At 45.5% G+C, this 24,219-nt stretch overlaps 1 protein-coding gene across 1 annotated transcript in view; it reads right to left on the bottom strand.

Annotated features, from left to right (window-relative positions):
- Positions 1-24,219, bottom strand: part of LOC143289239 (disks large homolog 1-like) — a 155,081-nt gene that overhangs the window by 29,128 nt on the left and 101,734 nt on the right. The window contains exons 8-16 of the mRNA XM_076598217.1: positions 20,316-20,418; positions 18,109-18,178; positions 16,740-16,876; positions 13,504-13,639; positions 12,268-12,388; positions 9,824-9,980; positions 8,331-8,433; positions 4,597-4,699; positions 712-888 (exon numbers count right to left, since the gene is read on the bottom strand). Of these exons, the coding sequence (XP_076454332.1) occupies positions 712-888; positions 4,597-4,699; positions 8,331-8,433; positions 9,824-9,980; positions 12,268-12,388; positions 13,504-13,639; positions 16,740-16,876; positions 18,109-18,178; positions 20,316-20,418 (1,107 nt within the window). The remainder of the gene's footprint in view (positions 1-711; positions 889-4,596; positions 4,700-8,330; positions 8,434-9,823; positions 9,981-12,267; positions 12,389-13,503; positions 13,640-16,739; positions 16,877-18,108; positions 18,179-20,315; positions 20,419-24,219) is intronic.

Here is a 24,219-nt window from a genome sequence, read left to right as displayed (position 1 = left end):
ACATTAAACAAAAAATACAGAATGAGCTTCCTCTCTGGCTTTGTCAATTCCCAGCAATCAGCTCTTTTAAGGCAGGCCTAAAATCTATTTTTTCCCCCAAATTTGCCCCCCTCCCTTCCCTCATTCCAGTCAACATTTCACTAGCTTTCTGTGAACATGCATTTTTTACCCCTTTGTCTTTCAGAACATCCCTCTGATTCAGAGCTGTGCATGAGAGTGGAAGACAGGTATGAATGCACAACATAATACATTTATAGTTATGTCATTATTATTATCATCATTATCATAACTGTCATTATTATTATCATCACTGATTTCAGATTGACATAAGTTTACAGTTGGGCCAGCAGCAAAGAGAGAGCTGTATTATCAATGCTTTCTCCATTGCAATGGGAAATCATTTACAGCTTGGTCCTTCGTGAAGGACTATGATTCTAAAACTGGGAGGCAAGATAGCACTGGCTCTTAGTGCTGCAGCCTTGGGGGCAAATTAGCCTTGGGAACCATTCCTACGCCAACCGTCCTAAAACCCTCTTGGCCGAGAGAGTGGGGATGTAACTTGGGCAAGACACTCTCCACTATGATCAAATTCTAGCCCAAATAGTCGGGACAGCAGCTGCCTCCTCTGCTGTTCTGATGGTCATAGTTGGACACGACTGACTATCATATATATATAGTTATTTTTTATTGATGCATATCACAGAGACCCACCTGCGTTTACTGGGCACGATGCCCATGCCCTCCTCCTCGCCCTCAGGCGTCAGTCTCTTGGCCTGCCACCACTCGTCGTCACTGGCGTTGGTCACGTGCAGGATGTCCCCGTAGTGGAACCCCAGACCCTTGCTGGGCAGACCACTGTCCTTGCTGGGGTCGTAGTCAAACAGCGCCCTGAAACAGCACCACCACACGTCTGTAGAACACTCACTACAGGGATGGTAAACACTACCACCACACGTTTGTAGGAACATTCACTACAGGGATGGTAAACACTACCACCACACGTCTGTAGGAACACTCACTACAGGGATGGTAAACACTACCACCACACGTCTGTAGCAACACTCACTACAGGGATGGTAAACGCTACCATCACACGTCTGTAGGAACACTCACTACAGGGATGGTAAACACTACCACCACACGTCTGTAGGAACACTCACTACAGGGATGGTAAACACTACCACCACATGTCTGTAGGAACACTCACTACAGGGATGGTAAACACTACCACCACATGTCTGTAAGAACACTAACTACAGGGATGGTAAACACTACCACCACACGTCTGTAGGAACACTCCCTACAGGGATGGTAAACACTACCACCACACGTCTGTAGGAACACTCACTACAGGGATGGTAAACGCTACCATCACGCGTCTGTAACAACACTCACTACAGGGATGGTAAACGCTACCATCACGCGTCTGTAACAACACTCACTACAGGGATGGTAAACGCTACCATCACGCGTCTGTAACAACACTCACTACAGGGATGGTAAACACTACCACCACACGTCTGTAGGAACACTCACTACAGGAATGGTAAACACTACCACCACAGGTCTGTAGGAACACTCACTACAGGGATGGTAAACACTACCACCACACGTCTGTAGGAACACTCACTACAGGGATGGTCAACACTACCACCACATGTCTGTAGGAACATTCACTACAGGGATGGTAAACGCTACCACCACACGTCTGTAGGAACACTCACTACAGGGAAAGGATGGTAAACACTACCATCACATGTCTGTAGGAACACTCACTACAGGGATGGTAAACACTACCACCACACATCTGTAGCAACACTCACTACAGGGATGGTAAACACTACCACCACACGTCTGTAGGAACACTCACTACAGGGATGGTAAACACTACCACCACACGTCTGTAGGAACACTCACTACAGGGATGGTAAACACTACCACCACATGTCTGTAGGAACACTCACTACAGGGATGGTAAACACTACCACCACACATCTGTAGCAACACTCACTACAGGGATGGTAAACACTACCATCACACGTCTGTAGCAACACTCACTACAGGGACGGTAAACGCTACCACCACACGTCTGTAGGAACACTCACTACAGGGATGGTAAACGCTACCATCACACGTCTGTAAGAACACTCACTACAGGGATGGTAAACACTACCACCACACGTCTGTAAGAACACTCACTACAGGGATGGTAAACGCTACCACCACACGTCTGTAGGAACACTCACTACAGGGAAAGGATGGTAAACGCTACCACCACACGTCTGTAGGAACACTCACTAGAGGGATGGTAAACACTACCACCACACGTCTGTAGGAACACTCACTACAGGGATGGTAAACGCTACCACCACACGTCTGTAGGAACACTCACTACAGGGATGGTAAACACTACCACCACACGTCTGTAGCAACACTCACTATTGGGATGGTAAAAACTACCACCACACGTCTGTAGCAACACTCACTATTGGGATGGTAAACACTACCACCACACGTCTGTAGGAACACTCACTACAGGGATGGTAAACACTACCACCACACGTCTGTAGGAACTCACTACAGGGATGGTAAACACTACCACCACACGTCTGTAGGAACACTCACTACAGGGATGGTAAACACTACCACCACACGTCTGTAGGAACACTCACTACAGGGATGGTAAACACTACCACCACACGTCTGTAGGAACACTCACTACAGGGATGGTAAACGCTACCACCACACGTCTGTAGCAACACTCACTACAGGGATGGTAAACGCTACCATCACACGTCTGTAGGAACACTCACTACAGGGATGGTAAACACTACCACCACACGTCTGTAGGAACACTCACTACAGGGATGGTAAACGCTACCACCACACACGTCTGTAGGAACACTCACTACAGGGATGGTAAACACTACCACCACACGTCTGTAGGAACACTCACTACAGGGATGGTAAACACTACCACCACACGTCTGTAAGAACACTCACTACAGGGCAAGGATGGTAAACACTACCACCACACATCTGTAGCAACACTCACTACAGGGATGGTAAACACTACCACCACACATCTGTAGCAACACTCACTACAGGGATGGTAAACACTACCATCACACGTCTGTAGGAACACTAACTACAGGGATGGTAAACACTACCACCACACGTCTGTAGGAACACTAACTACAGGGATGGTAAACACTACCACCACACGTCTGTAAGAACACTCACTACAGGGATGGTAAACACTACCACCACACGTCTGTAGGAACACTCACTACAGGGATGGTAAACGCTACCATCACACGTCTGGAAGAACATTCACTACAGGGATGGTAAACGCTACCATCACACGTCTGAAGGAACACTCACTAACACTCACTACAGGGATGGTAAACACTACCATCACACGTCTGGAAGAACATTCACTACAGGGATGGTAAACGCTACCATCACACGTCTGTAGGAACACTCACTACAGGGATGGTAAACACTACCATCACACGTCTGGAAGAACATTCACTACAGGGATGGTAAACGCTACCATCACACGTCTGTAGGAACACTCACTACAGGGATGGTAAACACTACCACCACACGTCTGTAGGAACACTCACTACAGGGATGGTAAACGCTACCACCACAAGTCTGTAGGAACACTCACTACAGGGCAGGGATTCAGCAACGCCAAATGCACAAGAGCCAGCAGAGCAAAGCTACCATCAATAGCTTGCACCAGACTGACAAGGTGAGTATTTGACACCAAAAAATGATCTGACAGTTCTGGTTTCCTCTACATGTGGTTTCTGTTTTACCCTCCCCCTCTCTCCTTTTTGTGGATGAAATCAAATGCGAGAGTGTGCTTTATCATGTGAGCCGTGAATTCAAGCATGTGTTCTTTTGTAGTCTGCAACACACCCTCTCCATTGTCAATGAATCTCTGTGAACCGATTCAAATCACTGCAGTTCCAAGGGTCTTGGGTGATTGTGCTTAGGCCTGTAGGTATTTTTCCAAAGGAGGGGGAGTGTGGGATATGGTGGTGTGGGGAGGGTGGTGGTGGTGAAGAAGTTGTGTTAGGGCTTTTGATTAGTATGAATGAACGAAAGTTGTTCTTCTGTGATGCTTTTTTTTTTTTTTTTTTTTTTTTTTTGTGAACTATGGAAGTGCTGCTTTTTGGTTTAATTCTTGTATTCTCTGGTGATACTTGATTTTTAAATGAACTATGATCTTTGTAGTTGAATATTTTGTGAAGAGAGAGACAGAGAGACAGGAAGAGAGACTGTATGTGTGCGTGTGTGCGCATGGTGTGTGTGTGTGTGTGTGTTTGTGTGTGTGTGGTGTGGGAAGATGTGCAATGCAGTTTGGCTGACTGAAAGGCACGTAAATTTCAGTAATCTGTATATTTGTATATAGCTATTTCCATTTGGTGCCATTTATCTTTTTATTTTCTATTCATTTTATTTGTTTGTTGTTTTATGTTGGACATGTGCTGCTGCCAAAAAGAATATCTCTGTACCAAAGTACAGACAATAAAGTTTGTGTATTGTATTGTATATTGTATTCTGCCGTGGTCATCACCGTACCTGACATAGAGCGTCCGTTTCTGTGTTGTGCGTAGGCTTCCGGTGCTGGTGTTCATCATCTGCTCTCTCAGGTCCTGAATCTTGGCTTCAAACCGGTTGTAATCTGCACACAGCCAATATCCCACATGGACACTGCATCCACCGCTACATGGGTCAACTACTCAGTAACAGTCAGCACAGTTAACTGGACAGTCTGAGGGGTGTAACAGTCAGCACAGTTAACTGGACAGTCTGAGGGGTGTAGCAGTCAGCACAGTTAACTGGACAGTCTGAGGGGTGTAGCAGTCAGCACAGTTAACTGGACAGTCTGAGGTGTGTAGCAGTCAGCACAGTTAACTGGACAGTATGAGGGGTGTAGCAGTCAGCACAGTTAACTGGACAGTCTGAGGGGTGTAGCAGTCAGCACAGTTAACTGGAAAGTCTGAGGGGTGTAGCAGTCAGCACAGTTAACTGGACAGTCCGAGGGGTGTAACACTAACAGTCAGCACAGTTAACTGGACAGTCTGAGGGGTGTAGCAGTCAGCACAGTTAACTGGACAGTCCGAGGGGTGTAACACTAACAGTCAGCACAGTTAACTGGACAGTCCGAGGGGTGTAACACTAACAGTCAGCACAGTTAACTGGGCAGTCCGAGGGGTGTAGCACAAACAGTCAGCACAGTTAACTGGAAAGTCTGAGAGGTGTAATACTAAGTCAGCACAGTTAACTGGGCAGTCCGAGGGGTGTAGCACTAACAGTCAGCACAGTTAACTGGGCAGTCCGAGGGGTGTAGCACTAACAGTCAGCACAGTTAACTGGGCAGTCCGAGGGGTGTAGCACTAACAGTCAGCACAGTTAACTGGGCAGTCCAAGGGGTGTAGCACAAACAGCACAGTTAACTGGACAGTCCGAGGGGTGTAGCACAAACAGCACAGTTAACTGGGCAGTCCGAGGGGTGTAGCAGTCAGCACAGTTAACTGGACAGTATGAGGGGTGTAGCAGTCAGCACAGTTAACTGGACAGTCTGAGGTGTGTAGCAGTCAGCACAGTTAACTGGACAGTCTGAGGGGTGTAGCAGTCAGCACAGTTAACTGGACAGTATGAGGGGTGTAGCAGTCAGCACAGTTAACTGGACAGTCTGAGGGGTGTAGCAGTCAGCACAGTTAACTGGACAGTCTGAGGGGTGCAACACTAACAGTCAGCACAGTTAACTGGACAGTCCGAGGGGTGCAACACTAACAGTCAGCACAGTTAACTGGACAGTCTGAGGGGTGTAGCAGTCAGCACAGTTAACTGGAAAGTCTGAGGGGTGTAGCAGTCAGCACAGTTAACTGGAAAGTATGAGGGGTGTAGCAGTCAACACAGTTAACTGGACAGTATGAGGGGTGTAGCAGTCAGCACAGTTAACTGGACAGTCCGAGGGGTGTAACACTAACAGTCAGCACAGTTAACTGGACAGTCCGAGGGGTGTAACACTAACAGTCAGCACAGTTAACTGGACAGTCTGAGGGGTGTAGCAGTCAGCACAGTTAACTGGAAAGTCTGAGGGGTGTAACACTAACAGTCAGCACAGTTAACTGGACAGTCCGAGGGGTGTAACACTAACAGTCAGCACAGTTAACTGGACAGTCCGAGGGGTGTAACACTAACAGTCAGCACAGTTAACTGGACAGTCCGAGGGGTGTAACACTAACAGTCAGCACAGTTAACTGGGCAGTCCGAGGGGTGTAACACTAACAGTCAGCACAGTTAACTGGACAGTCCGAGGGGTGTAGCACTAACAGTCAGCACAGTTAACTGGGCAGTCTGAGGTGTGTAGCAGTCAGCACAGTTAACTGGAAAGTATGAGGGGTGTAACACTAACAGTCAGCACAGTTAACTGGACAGTCCGAGGGGTGTAACACTAACAGTCAGCACAGTTAACTGGACAGTCCGAGGGGTGCAACACTAACAGTCAGCACAGTTAACTGGGCAGTCCGAGGGGTGTAGCACTAACAGTCAGCACAGTTAACTGGGCAGTCCGAGGGGTGTAGCACTAACAGTCAGCACAGTTAACTGGGCAGTCCGAGGGGTGTAGCAGTCAGCACAGTTAACTGGGCAGTATGAGGGGTGTAGCAGTCAGCACAGTTAACTGGGCAGTCCGAGGGGTGTAGCAGTCAGCAGAGTTAACTGGACAGTATGTGGGGTGTAGCAGTCAGCACAGTTAACTGGACAAGTCTGAGGGGTGTAGCAGTCAGCACAGTTAACTGGAAAGTCTGAGGGGTGTAGCAGTCAGCACAGTTAACTGGAAAGTATGAGGGGTGTAGCAGTCAGCACAGTTAACTGGACAGTCTGAGGGGTGTAACACTAACAGTCAGCACAGTTAACTGGAAAGTCTGAGGGGTGTAATACTAACAGTCAGCACAGTTAACTGGAAAGTCTGAGGGGTGTAACACTAACAGTCAGCACAGTTAACTGGACAGTATGAGGGGTGTAGCAGTCAGCACAGTTAACTGGACAGTCCGAGGGGTGTAGCACTAACAGTCAGCACAGTTAACTGGGCAGTCCGAGGGGTGTAGCACTAACAGTCAGCACAGTTAACTGGAAAGTCTGAGGGGTGTAATACTAACAGTCAGCACAGTTAACTGGAAAGTATGAGGGGTGTAGCAGTCAGCACAGTTAACTGGAAAGTCTGAGGGGTGTAGCAGTCAGCACAGTTAACTGGAAAGTCTGAGGGGTGTGATACTAACAGTCAGCACAGTTAACTGGAAAGTCTGAGGGGTGTAGCAGTCAGCACAGTTAACTGGAAAGTCTGAGGGGTGTAATACTAACAGTCAGCACAGTTAACTGGACAGTCTGAGGGGTGCAGCAGTCAGCACAGTTAACTGGACAGTCCGAGGGGTGTAGCACTAACAGTCAGCACAGTTAACTGGACAGTCCGAGGGTGTAGCACTAACAGTCAGCACAGTTAACTGGACAGTCTGAGGGGTTACAGTCACACAGTTAACTGGAAAGTCTGAGAGGTGTAACACTAACAGTCAGCACAGTTAACTGACAGTCCAGGGTAACACTAACAGTCAGCACAGTTAACTGGACAGTCGAGGGTGTAACACTAACATCAGCACAGTTAACTGGCAGTCCGAGGGTTGTAGCAGTCAGCACATTAACTGAAAGTCTGAGGGTGTAGCAGTCAGCACAGTTAACTGAAAGTCTGAGGGGTGTAAGCAGTCAGCACAGTTAACTGGACAGTCCGATGGGTGTAGCACTAACAGTCAGCACAGTTAACTGGACAGTCTGAGGGGTGTAACGCTAACAGTCAGCACAGTTAACTGGACAGTCTGAGGGGTGTAGCAGTCAGCACAGTTAACTGGACAGTCCGAGGGGTGTAGCAGTCAGCACAGTTAACTGGACAGTCCGAGGGGTGTAACACTAACAGTCAGCACAGTTAACTGGGCAGTCCGAGGGGTGTAACACTAACAGTCAGCACAGTTAACATATTAACTCCAGGTACAGGTTAACTCATACTTTGATTACTTCCCCCGTGGCCCAGGTATGAGTATCATTGTACCAACACACTATTCTAGTTTAGTCTATTCTTGCTTGGTACAGTTGGCGGTTTAGTGGTCGGCAAGGCTCTAAGCACCATAATCTGATTTGATATCGTTATCATCATCATCATTATTACTGCTGTAGTGACCCAATTTGATTTGATATCGTTATCATCATCATCATCATTATTACTGCTGTAGTGACCCTGACTGTGGGGTGGGGTGTACCTTCCAGTTTGTACTGCGCCACAATCTCCACGGTGTCCCCGGCCCTCTTCAAGGCCTGTGCTGCCTCCCCGTGTGTAGCGCTCTGCAGGTCCGTGCCGTTTACCTGTCATCACACCCACACACCTGTCTGTGTCATCATCATCATCATCATCATCAGCCTTCACACCTGTCATCACGCCCACACACCTGTCTCACGTCATACTCTTCAAAAGCCTTCACACCTGTCATCACACCTGTCTTATGTCATCATCATCAGCTTTTACACCTGTCACCACACCACCTGTCTGTGTCATCACCATCATCAGCCTTCACACCTGTCATCACACCTGTCCCATGTCATCATCATCAGTCTTCACATTGGTCACACCTACACATGTTTGTTCCCTTCACTTTACTGACATCCTGAAAACACATCACTCTTCCATCTGTGACTGTATGTCACATATGATATTCCTCACGCCAATATAAACAATTTCCTTTGGTTAAACATTTGATATAACTATGAGCAAGTGAGTGAGTGTGTGAGGGTGTGTGTATTTTGTTCATAATAGGCCACAGCCCCTCATGAAGGGAGTGGTGTGAAAACACTGAATCAATCTTGCATCACATTTAATACTGAATTCAACAAACAGAATTACAATTCTCATTACGCACAACAGATAGAACAAATCTGAAACGCCTTATACAAATATATTGCAAATTGTTTGACAAACTTCTCATTCACAGATGCTAATAGCAATGTAAGTTTGAAAACAGAAGGTTATCTGTAAAACTTTTTGGGAATTAATTGTTCGAGAAATAGAGAGAGAGAGAGATGGTGGGGGGGAGACAGGAAGATGGGGGGAGGGGGGATATGGGGGGGCAGAGACAGACAGATCCAGGTACAGGCCATGGAAACGAGTAAAAGAAAGACGGGACGTTGCCAGGCAGGGGGACAGATGGTTTTATTCGTGAACAGGCCTCACAGAGATCGAGAGAAAGAGAGAGAGTATGAGAGTGAAGGAGGAGAGGCAGGCAGACAAACACAGAGATACAGAGAAAGAGAGAGAGTATGAGAGTGAAGGAGGAGAGGCAGGCAAACACAGAGACACAGAGAAAGAGAGAGAGTATGAGAGTGAAGGAGGAGAGGCAGGCAGACAAACACAGAGAAAGAGAGAGAGTATGAGAGTGAAGGAGGAGAGGAAGGCAGACAAACACAGAGATACAGAGAAAGAGAGAGAGTATGAGAGTGAAGGAGGAGAGGCAGCCAAACACAGAGACACAGAGAAAGAGAGAGAGTATGAGAGTGAAGGAGGAGAGGCAGGCAAACACGGAGATACAGAGAAAGAGAGAGAGTATGAGAGTGAAGGAGGAGAGGCAGGCAGACAAACACGGAGATACAGAGACAGACACACAGGGACAGCATCCCCCAGACACATACCTGAACACCCCCTCCCCCATCCCCATGAAAACAATGCCCCAGGAGTACAGGTGAGGCAGAAGCCTCCACTCACAGAGAGAATCTTGTCCCCTCTCCTCAGCTCTCCCCCCAGGTCAGCCGGACCCCCTGCCAGGATGAAGGAGACGAAGATCCCCTCCTCCCTCTCCCCTCCCACGATGTTGAAGCCCAGCCCTGTGGAGCCCTTCTTCAGGATGATCTTGCGGGGCTCCCTGTGACACGCACAACACGTTAAGTTCTCCCTGTGACACACACAACACATCAAGTTCTCCCTGTGACACACACGTCATGTTCCCCTGTGACACACAGAACACATCAAGTTCTCCCTGTGACACACACGTCATGTTCCCCTGTGACACACACAACACATCAAGTTCTCCCTGTGACACACACGTCATGTTCCCCTGTGACACACACAACACATCAAGTTCTCCCTGTGACACACACGTCATGTTCCCCTGTGACACACACAACACATCAAGTTCTCCCTGTGACACACACGTCATGTTCCCCTGTGACACACACAACACATCAAGTTCTCCCTGTGACACACACGTCATGTTCCCCTGTGACACACAGAAAACATCAAGTTCTCCCTGTGACACACACGTCATGTTCCCCTGTGACACACAGAACACATCAAGTTCTCCCTGTGACACACACGTCATGTTCCCCTGTGACACACAGAACACATCAAGTTCTCCCTGTGACACACACGTCATGTTCCCCTGTGACACACACAACACATCAAGTTCTCCCTGTGACACACACAACACGTCAAGTTCTCCATGTGACACACACACATAACACATGGCCAAGTTCTCCCTGTGACACACACACAACATGTTAAGTTCTCCCTGTGACACACACACAACACGTTAAGTTCTCCCTGCGACACACACACAACACGTTAAGTTCTCCCTGCGACACACACAACACGTTAAGTTCTCCCTGCGACACACACAACACGTTAAGTTCTCCCTGTGACACACACACAATACGTTAAGTTCTCCCTGCGACACACACACAACACATCAAGTTCTCTGCGACACACACACAACACGTTAAGTTCTCTGTGCAACACACACATCAAGTTCTCCCTGTGACACACACACAACACGTTAAGTTCTCCCTGTGACACACACACAACACGTTAAGTTCTCCCAGCGTCACACACACAACACATCAAGTTCTCCCTGTGACACACACACACAACACATCAAGTTCTCCCTGTGACACGCACACAACACATCAAGTTCTCCCTGTGACACACACACAACACATCAAGTTCTCCCTGTGACACACACACGTCATGTTCCCCTGTGACACACACACACAAGTCAAGTTCTCCATGTGACACACACACATAACACATGGCCAAGTTCTCCCTGTGACGCACAGCACAACACGTCAACTTCTCCCTGTGACACACACACACATGTCGAATTCTCCCTATCACACACACACACACAACACGTCTAGTTCTCCCCATGACAAAACACACACACATAACATTAACATGTCAAAAGGAAAAGAAATGAGGAAAATTTCAAGCAAAGAATTTCCAGAAAGCAGGGATGCTATCTACACTGAAAGACCCCCAGCATCCCACAGGGGATGTTAAAGTTAAGGGTTGTTCAAAATAAGGGTTCACTGCTGCTGTTTCAGAGGTTAGAAGGGTCAGTTTTACACTGCATTCACATTTCAAAACACCTGAATAATGTTGTTAGAAAAGCAAATGATGCAGGATGATCAGCATTCATAAAACTAATCTGGCCATTTTCTTCATGAAGATGCTATATTAACAAGAATCATCCGTCTCTACAAACAATGCAAGAATTATTTTGATATCTGAAACTATGTGGGATTTTTTTTCCCCCCTAAGAAGTATTTGTAAATTATGCCTGGTACTCTTTGCATTGTTTAAGATGTGTGAAGGGATCTTTACCAAGACCAATATAGAAACTGAAACAGACCTTATCAAAAATAATAACTAATTGGTCTTATTTACTGTATTATATTCTGCACAAGGGAATGAACTCTGGCAAGTGAAAAGAAAAGGTGGGGGCAAAATACTGACCGTAAGTAAGTGCGTCAGCATTGTGACGCCATTGACATGGGGAGGGGGTGGGGGTGGGGGGGAAGCAAAAACGTGTCAATTGTGAAAAGAAACTGAAAACAAGACAGCGTTTTCCCTCCTCCCCCTCCCCCCTCATCCGCCCCTCCTTGTCTGAAGTGTCAGACAGCAGGAACAGTAAAAGGATAATGAGGCCAGTTGTTGTAGCTGTGAGCCGTCCTCCTGCCTCTCCCCTTTCCCCGTACTTGTTAAAATGGAATGTAGTCACAAGATGTCTGGGTACACGACAATAGGATTGCAAGAGCCAGGCTAGCTGCGGGAGAGAGGGAGGGAGGGAGGAACGGAGCAGGAGGAGGAGGGGATAGAGAGAGAGAGACAGACAGAGAGAGAGGGAGGGAGGGAGAGAGAGAAGGAAATCTCACCTGATGGGTTCCTCTGGTTCTTCAGGTGCACTCTGTTTTGGGGGTGGTGGGGTGGGGGGTCGGAGTGGCGTCTTGGGGGACTGCCGAACAGGAGGGGTGGCACGACTCTGATACATGCCGTCTGCCCACCGCAACACACACACACACACACACACACACACACACACACATACACACAAAGATTTCAAGATTTAATCAACCTTTAACCCCTACTGGGGAATGGAGGATTTCAGAAAACAACATAATCAAGAACGCAACTAGAATCGTTGTAACGTTTGCATCAAGCAAGTTAAAAATAAGGGTTAACATTCCTTCTTCTGCATGAAACTACCCTATGCAACATTTCATTTGAATTTACTGTCTAAAGAGAACCTGTTTACTAGCAAAAAAAAAAAACAATTTACAAAACACACACACACACACAAACACATACAAACTTGTGAGCATGCATACAGAAAGAGAGAAATATACCTTCGTAAAATATTCCCAAAATCTGCCATTCTGATAATAATTTTTTAAAAATGAAAGAAAAAAAACCCCCATCTATTGAACAGCTAGTTCACACTTCTAAATTGAGGTCAAACTGTGCGGACATTTTAGATCGGGTGACACAGTCACACACTTCTAAATTCAAAATAAAACGGCAAATCACAAGAAACCCACAAAGTCCCAACAGTTTCAAAACTGGAAATGCACAATTATATTATTTCCTCGATGGGTGGGGGTGGGAGGGGGCACCAATCTATCCCCCTCCTTCCCCCACACTTTCAAATCATGTACAATGTGTCGACTTCATGAAAAATGCCTGCTAAAAAAAAACAATCGATGCATTCAACAATCACACGAAACGGCGTTTAAACCCCATCCCCCCCACAAAAAAAAAAGGAAAAAAAAAAAGGGGGGGTGGGGTTGGGGGGGGAATGAAACAAAAGTAAACTGAATAAATAATAATGATAAACCCCATTTATACGTTTGGGAGCGGTGGGGGGTTGCGGGGTTTGAAACAAAAGTAACCTGAAGATATGGATTTTTCAACATATTGTTGCCAGGGACACCCTTTTAGCTGCCAAGGGTTCTTCATACACATATGCACTATGTGAACACAGTAGACAGGACCTCAGTTTATCTTCTCATTTCAAACGACTGGCATCCAGTGGAAAAAGTGACGAGGCCTGAGAGGAGACATGACAGTGAGGAGGCGGCTGGGAGGGGGGGGGGGGGGGGGGTCAAACTGACCAGGGTCGTCGTCCTGAGGGGTCATCTCCGGCATGTAGGTGGGTTTGGCGATGGTGAGATGAACCACGTCCCCTGTCGACTTCAGTGCCGCCACCGCTTCTTCATGGGTCACGTCCTCCAGGTTGGCATCGTTCACCTGGAACCGTCACCACGGAAACGTCATTGGCTGTTTTGTCTGGTGTGTATCTTTGCGTGTACACTGTTCTTGCTGCATTTTCCTTTTACTCACTCTTCTTGCTATATATTCCTTACTCAGTGTCCTTGCTACACCTTCCTTACTCTTTGTTTTAGCTACAGATTCCTCACTCACTGTTCATGCTACATATTCCTTACTCACTGTATCCAGCTACATTTTCCTTACCGTTCTTGCTACATCTTCCTTACTCTTTGTTCATGCTGTACCTTTGCTATTCACTGTTCTTGCTTCATCTTCCTTACTCACTGTTCTTACTGTACCTTTGCTATTCACTGTTCTCGCATCATCTTTCTTCCTCTTTGTTCATGCTGTACCTTTGCTATTCACTGTTCTTGCTTCATCTTCCTTACTGTTCTCGCATCATCTTTCTTCCTCTTTGTTCATGCTGTACCTTTGCTATTCACTGTTCTCGCATCATCTTCCTTCCTCTTTGTTCATGCTGTACCTTTGCTATTCACTGTTCTTGCTACATCTTCCTCCCTCTTTGTTCATGCTGTACCTTTGCTATTCACTGTTCTTGCTTCATCTTCCTCCCTCTTTGTTCATGCTGTACCTTTGCTATTCACTGTTCTTGCTACATCTTCCTCCCTCTTTGTTCATGCTGTACCTTTGCTATTCACTGTTCTTGCTTCATCTTCCTTACTCACTGTTCATGCTGTACCTTTGCTATTCACTGTTCTTGCTTCATCTTCCTTACTCACTGTTCATGCTGTACCTTTGCTATTCACTGTTCTTGCTACATCTTCCTCCCTCTTTGTTCATGCTGTACCTTTGCTATTCACTGTTCTTGCTTCATCTTCCTCCCTCTTTGTTCATGCTGTACCTTTGCTATTCACTGTTCTTGCTACATCTTCCTCCCTCTTTGTTCATGCTGTACCTTTGCTATTCACTGTTCTTGCCACATCTTCCTCCCTCTTTGTTCATGCTGTACCTTTGCTATTCACTGTTCTTGCTTCATCTTCCTTACTCACTGTTCTTGCTGTATCTGTCTTACCGTTCTTGCTATATCATCTTCTTTACTCATGGTTCTTGTCGTATCTTCCTTAACCACATTTCTTGCTGTATGTTCCTTATTCACAGTTCTTGTCTTGAATTACTCTTTGTTCTTGCTTCATGTTCCTTACTCACGGTTCTAAATCTTCCTTGCTTACTGCTCTTGCTGAACAGTTTGGGACAAAACGGTTGACTGCTGACTCTTACCTTCACTGTACTTCTTTATTTGCCCTTTTATTTTATCCTTATGTGTCCGTCAGACTCATTCACTAAAGAGTCAGATTATCAGTGACCCATCTATCTGTATCTCATGGGTCTGATGGGACCTACATCATCTTTTCGAGGGATGCACACAAACGCAAGGCTGCCTTTGTGAAACATGACATCGAAAATGACAGACTCGCTGAGTTTGAAAAAAAAAGGGCCCGGGGGTGTGGGTGGGGGTTGGGGGATGGGGTAAGTAAACAGTGCACACATTTGTGTCAACATAATTCATTTATCATTTTGTCCTTTAGACATTGTGGATCTGTGAGACCCACAAAGACGGATCAGGGGTTGCTGTCTGAGAGACATGTTCAGCTGTTCTTCTTCTGCGTTCACTCGTATGCACACGAGTGGGCTTTTACGTGTATGACCGTTTTTACCCCGCCATGTAGGCAGCCATACTCTGTTTTCGGAGATGTGCATGCTGGGTATGTTCTTGTTTCCATAACCCACCGAACGCTGACATGGATTACAGGATCTTTAATGTGCGTATTTGATCTTCTGCTTGCATATACGCACGAAGGGGGTTCAGGCACTAGCAGGTCTGCACATATGTTGACCTGGGAGATCGTAAAAATCTCCACCCTTTACCCACCAGGCGCCGTCACCGTGATTCGAACCTGGGACCCTCAGATTGACAGTCCAACGCTTTAACCACTCAGCTATTGCGCCCGTCGTTCAGCTGTTCAATCATCATGTTGCTTGTCACCCAGCTGATCATGAAGACCGAATTCCTGCACTGGCTTCATTAAATGATCAAGACAACTGTAAATGTCTTAAAACAATTACCATATAGATATAGAATTTGAGGCTTACACAAAATGAAAGAGTCAGTCTAAATGTTGTTGTTGTTTTTTAATCAAGGATGAAATAATTCCCATATAGAATTTGAGACATATATAAAATTCAAGACTCAATCCAACTCAAAATTCCAATATAGAATTTGAGGCAAATACAAAATTTAAGACTCAATCTGAATTAAAATTCCCATATAGAATTTGAGGCATATATAAAGTTTAAAAGTCAATCTAAAATAAAATGAAATTAAAAAAAAGAAAACAGTTGAGGGTCTTTTTATATTTGTGTGTGTGTGTGTGTGTGTGTGTGTGCGTGTTAAAAATGGGTCTACCAGACACACATGTATGTGAAAGTTAAAGCAATGTGCAATGGGAAAAAAGTGATGGTGGAGCGCAGCACTCCCAGCAGTGACCCACATGCCCGGGCCTTTCCTCCCACTGTAAAATCAACTTCACCCTCCACCTCTACATCAAGTGATCTGCCCCTGGGAGCCCCTGGGAGTGATGGCAAGGGGAGGCAACAACACTAAGCGGAAGCGTCTGTTGAATAGCTGGGTACAAGTCAGGACTACTCTTCACTCCCTCTCCTTCTTTGTGTGTGTGTGTGTGTGTGTGTGTGTGTGCGTGTGTGTATGTGTGTGTGTATATGTGTGTGTGTCTGTCTGTGACTGTGTCTAAGAGTATATATGCATGTTTGTGAGTGTGTGTGTGTGTGTGTGCGTGTATGCGTGCGTATGTGTGTGTGTGTGTGTGTGTGTGGGTGCGTGCGCGCGTGTGCGTGCACACACATATATGTGTGTGTGTGTGTGCATGCATGCATGTGTGCGAGAGCGAAAGCATGTGTGCACGCACAAGTACATATGTTTGCAAGTGTGTTCCACGCATGTGTATGCACATGCAATGCATGCGTTCATGTGTGTGTGTTGTGTGTTATATCCCCAAGAACCCAGGGAAGACAGGGGGGGAGGAGGGGAAGAAGTACTGACAGCGATCAGGCGATCCATGACAGCCAGGCGGCCATCTTGCTCTGCACTTCCCCCCTCTATCAGCTTGGTGATGAAGATGCCGTTGTCTCCAGGGATGTGCTGGTTGCCCTTACCTCCGGCGATGCTGAAACCCAAACCTACACACACACAAGCACGCACACACACACACAAACAAGCACGCACAAACGCACACACACATGCACATGCACACACACACACACACACAGTAGCAATTACACACACACGCATGTAAACATGCAAACATACACAAACATATGTACACACACACATATATATGAAACTCCAACAAAAGACAAACAACAACAAAGGAAAACAACACTAGAATTGGACAAACAACAAAATGGAAACACACGTTTACACGTCCACAAATCACAAAAGAGAGTGAACGTCCAGTCAAAGAATCTCAACGCATCAACCTCCCCAATCTCCCACTATCAACCCACCCCCACCCCTCCCCCGCAATCCTCCTTTTCCAGAATGCCCACACCAGGTGCCAGTGGCATTGCTTGGTTCTAACTTTTTGACAGTTACACGTGGCTAAATGCCTACGTTGACCAAACTACGCCGTTGGTCAGTTCCATACTACACACAGTTAGTAGCAGGTTACGACCAAACTAGGCTCTTCCGTCCGAGCAATGCAACTGGCTCCAGGTACGTATCATTCATACTGATCGCACCTCTCCATCCATTCGTATAATAACTCTCCTGGCTATGGTAGTGAAACGTGGTTTGGAATGAGAGGTTTTAGAGTTATGCCACTTTATGCAGCAGTCTGGATGTTGGGGCAGCAGCCCATCCCACCCTCCCGTCCTGCCCAGCGGAGGTAAGGCCATCACGGTCCCATTTAAATGAAGAGTGATTGCAAATATTTTGTGCTGTTACATATATAAGCATATATAATTTTACTATGTGCATGCATAAACAAAACTATTCTGGTTAACCAATCATAAAACTGCATCTTTTTAATGACGTAGTTGTGAAAGTATGTGGCAAAATTCAAAATAGCATTTTTCATTTCCAGAGGCAGAGACTTCTGTGTACATAGTCTGCAACTCCCACGTTTCACCTGTAAGTACAAGGGGGCTTTTATGTGCATGACTGTTTTTACAGACCCATGTAGGCAGCCACACTCCATTTTCGGGGGGCAGGGGTAGGCAGAGACAAAGAGAGCGAATGAAAGAAAGGAGAGGAAAGGTATCATATTTCAATTGTGTCACAGACTCCTCACTTCACACATGGCTATAATGACTGTCAACCAACAAAATCCCAGATGGTCAAACTATTCACAGACACATGAGCAGCCACAGTGCTGTTGGCTGAAGGAAGCAGGACGTGACAAGTCACTCACCTTTGTTGGGGCCTTTCACCAAATCGATCTGCATCACATTCTCTGAGGGAGCTTTTAACCGCTTCACATACTGAAACACACAAACACGCAAGCATAACATATGCACATGCACACACACACGCACACAACATACACAAAAAAACAACTCCGTCCTCTACACATACAACAACTCCACCCTCCACACACACACACACACAAAAAAAAACACCCCAAAAAACTCCACCCTTGACATACAACATAAAACAATTCTGTCCTCCATAACACAAAACTTTATCCTCTACACATATAAAACAACTCCACACACAAAAAAAACAACTACACCCTCTACACACAATAAAACACAACTCCATCCTCAACAAATACAAAATCATATCACTTTTTACAAACACAAAACAACTCCAACCTCCACAAACAAGAAGCCACCATACGATCCCTCAGAAACAGAAACAAACAAGCCCCTCCCCTCCTCCCTTCAATAACACACTCAAAAAAACTCCTTCCTCCTCCCTTAACAAAAGCAATTTCACTCTCCTGGAACAGTTGTATTTAGTTGCCCCCCACCCCCACCCCCCTTCCACTACTCTACCTTTCACCCTTCTCCCCTTCACCCTTCTTGACCCAGAAACATAAATCAAAGTGAACACGCTTCTCTGATGAAGACACGTCTCGCACTTGACCATCTTTACACAAGAAGCAAATCGATGTTTGTCTAATGGGGGAACACTGTGTTTCCTCAGTAACATCGTTCACAACACGGCTGCACTAATGCGGAAAGGGTGCTTCCTCCCATTCCAGCATTTATTGCACGCTGCCGCCGACAAAACGATCGTGTGAAAAGTGTTTGAGGATGAAATCAGGGCTGATCAAGTCTTTAACGAGGCGGACACTTCACGCCAGAGCCAGAGAAATAACGAAATACGGGCAGCATTCAGGACAAGTGCAAACATTGTCGGTCTGCATCATCACATCTGCCCTGAGGGAGGGGCAAAAAAAGCTGGGGAGGGAATGAAGAAAGTGAAAGACACGGAAGGGAAAGAAACAGAGAGAGTGAATCCATTGAGAAATGACAACGGACAACTTGTGAAGTGAAGCGCTGCTGTAAATTGGCACAATCAGGCTCCAGCTGGGCAGGGAAATTTTGTTCCAGTGTGCTTGAGGACAAACTGGTTTGTCCATATTCTGATGCAGTTATAAACTGATTAGAGTGCAATGTCGAAAGACACTACAATAATTTTGGAACTGATGTCCCCCAGTTCAGGAAATCATACTCACTGAAAATAATTTTATCATTTTTAGTATTTTGTTTCACACTGGCCATGAATATTTATTTCTTATTCTTCACTGAGCTTGGCACAATATGAATATCTAATACATCTCCACTGTTTGGTTTCTCATGCCTACGATCCATCTAATTTTGTAAATCACCTGTGTGTATTCACACAGTTTTATGTTTTCTCATAACAGAGGACCATACAACTACTACTATTATACTAGCACTCGTCACAAAAGATGGTTTGTTTGTTTTTGACAAAGGTATCATATCGTTAATATATCTTTAATTCTGAGCTGTATATTATGAGATGAATTATCAATATATTAGCTGATACAACACAGTGATGGTCAAATGTGAGAGTCTTATTAGCACAACCTCAAATTTTTTAGTTAATTTTACTTCATAGCTGTCAACATATCATACAGTTAATCAAGGTTAATATAGTAAAGACTTCTTGCCATTAAATATAATTTGCCATTTACTGTCCTCTGAACAAATATGTCAATACTTCAAAGGAGGTCCCTGGTATGTATTCCAGAGTATGCTTTGGCGTTGTCAGCCAATTATTTTTAAAAACACTTTAGTTAACACTGTCAGGCACATCATTGATATAATGTACAAACAGTGTAGGTCCAAGAACACTGCCCTGAGGAACACCATTATTCAAATTTCCAGTTCTGACAGACTTATTTCTATCCCTCGATAAATAATTGGATCGTGAAGACTATCCTGAATACCATCTCCTGCATGTATTAAATGTTTAAATGTGATACTATGCGACACTTTTTCAAAGGCTTCTTGAAAACGTATCTCTGATCTACTGCCATCCCATCCCAATTCCTCCACTGTCCCATTACATGACAGACACCAAACCAAAAGACAAGACACGTGTGAGCCGTGTGGTCAGGTGAGAGGAGAGGCAGACTGGACTCACCAGAACCACCTTGGAGCCAGACTTCCTGAGGGCATCAACCGCCGCTGTGTGTGTGGTGTTGGTCACATCTTCATCACCCACTCTCACGATGACGTCGTTCAGCCTGTCAACATCATCATCAGCCACATCACTGTTTGTTTCAGTCATAAGTCAGTTGGGGGTGAGGAGAGAGGCAGCTAGCTGGGGCTTGGGGTGTGGGTGTGGGTGTTGGGAAATGGGTGGGGTGCAGGACACACTGTAATCTCATTCTCACAATGACAGCATTCAGCCTGTCTACATCATTATCTCTACCGTATCGTATTACAGTTTCAGTTTCATTTTCTCAAGGAGGCATCACTGCGTTCGGACAAATCCATATACACTACACCACATCTGCTAGGCAGATGCCTGACAAAAGCATAACCCAATGCGCTTGTCAGGTCTTGAGCGTATGCTTACATATTTGTGTACCTATCAGAGTGGATTTCTTTTTACATAATTTTGACAGATAACAACACTTTTGTTGTCTAGAGTTCTTTTTCAGTGTGCCAAGTGCAAGCTGCACACAAGACCTCGGTTTATTGTCTCATTTGAAAGACTAGACACTCAGTTTGATTTTCCAGTCAAACTTGGGAGAAAGGGCGAGAGCGAGATTCGAAACTGCACGCTCACGGACTCTCTATATTGGCAGCTGAGCATCTGAACCATTCTGCCAACATCCTCCTGAAATACTGTAATACAACATATACACACGCACACACACACACACAAAAAGGACCTGACATTTGCTGCCACTGACACTGACAGATGGAAAACACATCTGAGGACCAGCTGGCCGAGAGAGAAAGATTCAAAGATTCAAAAACTTTATTACTCAAGGATAACGATTTTAGGCATCGCCCAGTCTTCCAATCTGTCCTTGTGACAACAATAACAACATTAACGATAACGACACAAAAATAATAATTTTGTTTACACTGCTACATCCAGTGCTACTACAACGAAGAATGATCACCACCATCATCATTAACATCGTAAAAAGTAATAAAACGAACGAGTTCATACATTCCTATCCATACACATGCACACACAAGACTATGCAAAAGGGATCCAACAATGCTGGGGGCATGATTACACAGCTGGTCAAAAAATGGCAGCAGAAGAAAAAGAGGCTGTCACTGATCTAGCACTACCAACTTTCCCATACTCTGCAACAACACTGCCACTCAATGTTTAGTCTGTTCAAGCACAGCAGACATTGTTAAAGCTCTGTAGTGTAAAACAGATGTTACTGCTGATTTCATTGTATATGCAGGTAAGTCATATACTTATAAAAGCAAAATTGATAAATGTCTCCCAAATGTGAAAATATTTGAAAGGTTTTATCAAGCACCAGGTTAATAACTGATGAGTATAATTCAAAAATCAATTGTGAAACAGTGACTCTTCAAAACAGATGGAGAAATTACAAAACAATACAAATCATTAACACTGACTGGCACAACTCACTCACTGTCTTATATGAGACACTGGCCATGAGGACTATAATAAATTCCACAAGTAGTTGTAACCTGCTCTGCAATGCAGTTCACCACAATAACATTCACCATCCACACAGAAAATCCCTTGTGATCAGCTTCTGGCTGAGGATGCTGACAATGACCTTTCTGTGATCAGACAAGTTGAGGCAGAAAAGCTGCCATAAAAATGTGAATGAACTATATATGCTGCATCATTACCCTACCTTCTGTAATTGTGATTCCAATGTTTGGAAAATTACTGCTGATTTTTCAATACTGGTTGTAGAATTATTATTGCTAAAAAAAATTATTTCAAGACTTAAAAAAAATATATATATAAATTCAAAACCCACCACCACCCTCCACACACACACACACACACACAAAACCATCACCACTTCCCTCCAACATACGCACACACACAAAACCATTCACTGGGAAAAAATGAAAAGGGGGGAAGTGAGGGAGGGTAGAGGAGGGGGTTGGGGGGTGGGAAGAAAGATAGGAACTGACAGAAAATCTCAGACAGACAAGAACCTTACATTCAATTTGTCATTGTAGCAGAATGGAAACACCTCCCCACCCACCCACCTTCAATACCCCCCCACCCCCACCCCCTTCCTCCACTCTCTCTCCCTTGGTTCAGTCCTGCTTTCATTCCCCCCACCCCACCCCCACCCGCATCCAACCAGATGTGGGGAGCCAGCCAGGAAACCCCAGCGACGTCCCCGGAGTGGGTCTGCTAATGACCCAGGCCCTCAAACAAATAGCTCTTCAGGACCGGGTCTCCAGAGACGTGTGGCTGGTTTCCCACTCTACTTCTGGCCAGGCTGTTTGACGCTCTCTTTGTGTTCCCGACAACTGTTCCAGACACCGCTCACACAGCCCGCCCCCCACCACCACACACCATATGTACATGGCTGGGGAATCAGTCACCACATGACTGCCACCACCCACCTCCCAGCAAAGATCGGGACATGGCAATTAAAAGCGCTCAACACTAAGAGACAAGGAGTGGGACATGACAAGTAAAGTTCCCAACGCTAAGAGACAAAGATCGGGGCACTGCAATTAAAGCTCCCAATACTGAAAGACAAGGATCGAGACATGGCAATTAAAGCTCCCAACGCTAAGAGACAAGGATCGGGACATTGCAATTAAAGCTCCCAATACTAAGAGACAAGGATCGAGACATGGCAATTAAAGCTCCCAACGCTAAGAGACAAGGATCGGGACATGGCAATTAAAGCTCCCAATACTAAGAGACAAGGATCGGGACATGGCAATTAAAGCTCCCAATACTAAGAGACAAGGATCGAGACATGACAATTAAAGCTCCCAACGCTAAGAGACAAGGATCGGGACATGGCAATTAAAGCTCCCAATACTAAGAGACAAGGATCGGGGCATTGCAATGAAAGCTCCCAATACTAAGAGACAAGGATCGAGACATGGCAATTAAAGCTCCCAACGCTAAGAGACAAGGATCGGGACATGGCAATTAAAGCTCCCAATACTAACAGACAAGGATCGGGACACTGCAATTAAAGTTCCCAATACTAAGAGACAAGGATCGGGACATGGCAATTAAAGTTCTTAGCATCAGGACATTGCAATTAAAGTTCCCAATGTTAAGAGACAAGGATCGAGACATTGCAATTATAGCTCCCAACACTAAGAGACAAGGATCAGGACATGGCAATTAAAGCTCCCAATGCTAAGAGACAATGATTGGGACATGGCAGTTAAAACACCCAACACTAAGAGACAAGGATCAGGACATGGCAATTAAAGCTCCCAACACTAAGAGACAAGGATCGAGACATGGCAAATAAAGCTCCCAACACTAAGAGACAAGGATCGAGACATGGCAATTAAAGTTGTTAGCGTCAGGACATCGCAATTAAAGTTCCCAATGTTAAGAGACAAGGATCGAGACATTGCAATTATAGCTCCCAACACTAAGAGACAAGGATCAGGACATGGCAATTAAAGCTCCCAATGCTAAGAGACAATGATTGGGACGTGGCAGTTAAAACACCCAACACTAAGAGACAAGGATCAGGACATGGCAATTAAAGCTCCCAACACTAAGAGACAAGGATCGAAACATGGCAAATAAAGCTCCCAACACTAAGAGACAAGGATCGAGACATGGCAATTGAAGTTGTTAGCGTCAGGACATCGCAATTAAAGTTCCCAATGCTAAGAGACAAGGATCGAGACATTGCAATTATAGCTCCCAACACTAAGAGACAGGGATCGGGACATTGCAATTAAAGCTCCCAACACAAGGAGACAAAGATTGGGACATGGCAGTTAAAACGCCCAACACTAAGAGACAAGGATCAGGACATGGCAATTAAAGCTCCCAACACTAAGAGACAAGGATCAGGACATGGCAA

The sequence above is a fragment of the Babylonia areolata genome, chromosome 13 (assembly GCF_041734735.1).
Source record: "Babylonia areolata isolate BAREFJ2019XMU chromosome 13, ASM4173473v1, whole genome shotgun sequence".
In the NCBI taxonomy this organism is placed as follows: Eukaryota; Metazoa; Mollusca; class Gastropoda; order Neogastropoda; family Buccinidae; genus Babylonia; species Babylonia areolata.
The sequence above is the reverse complement of the archived record's forward strand: the minus strand, read 5'-3'. Positions and strand labels throughout refer to the sequence as shown.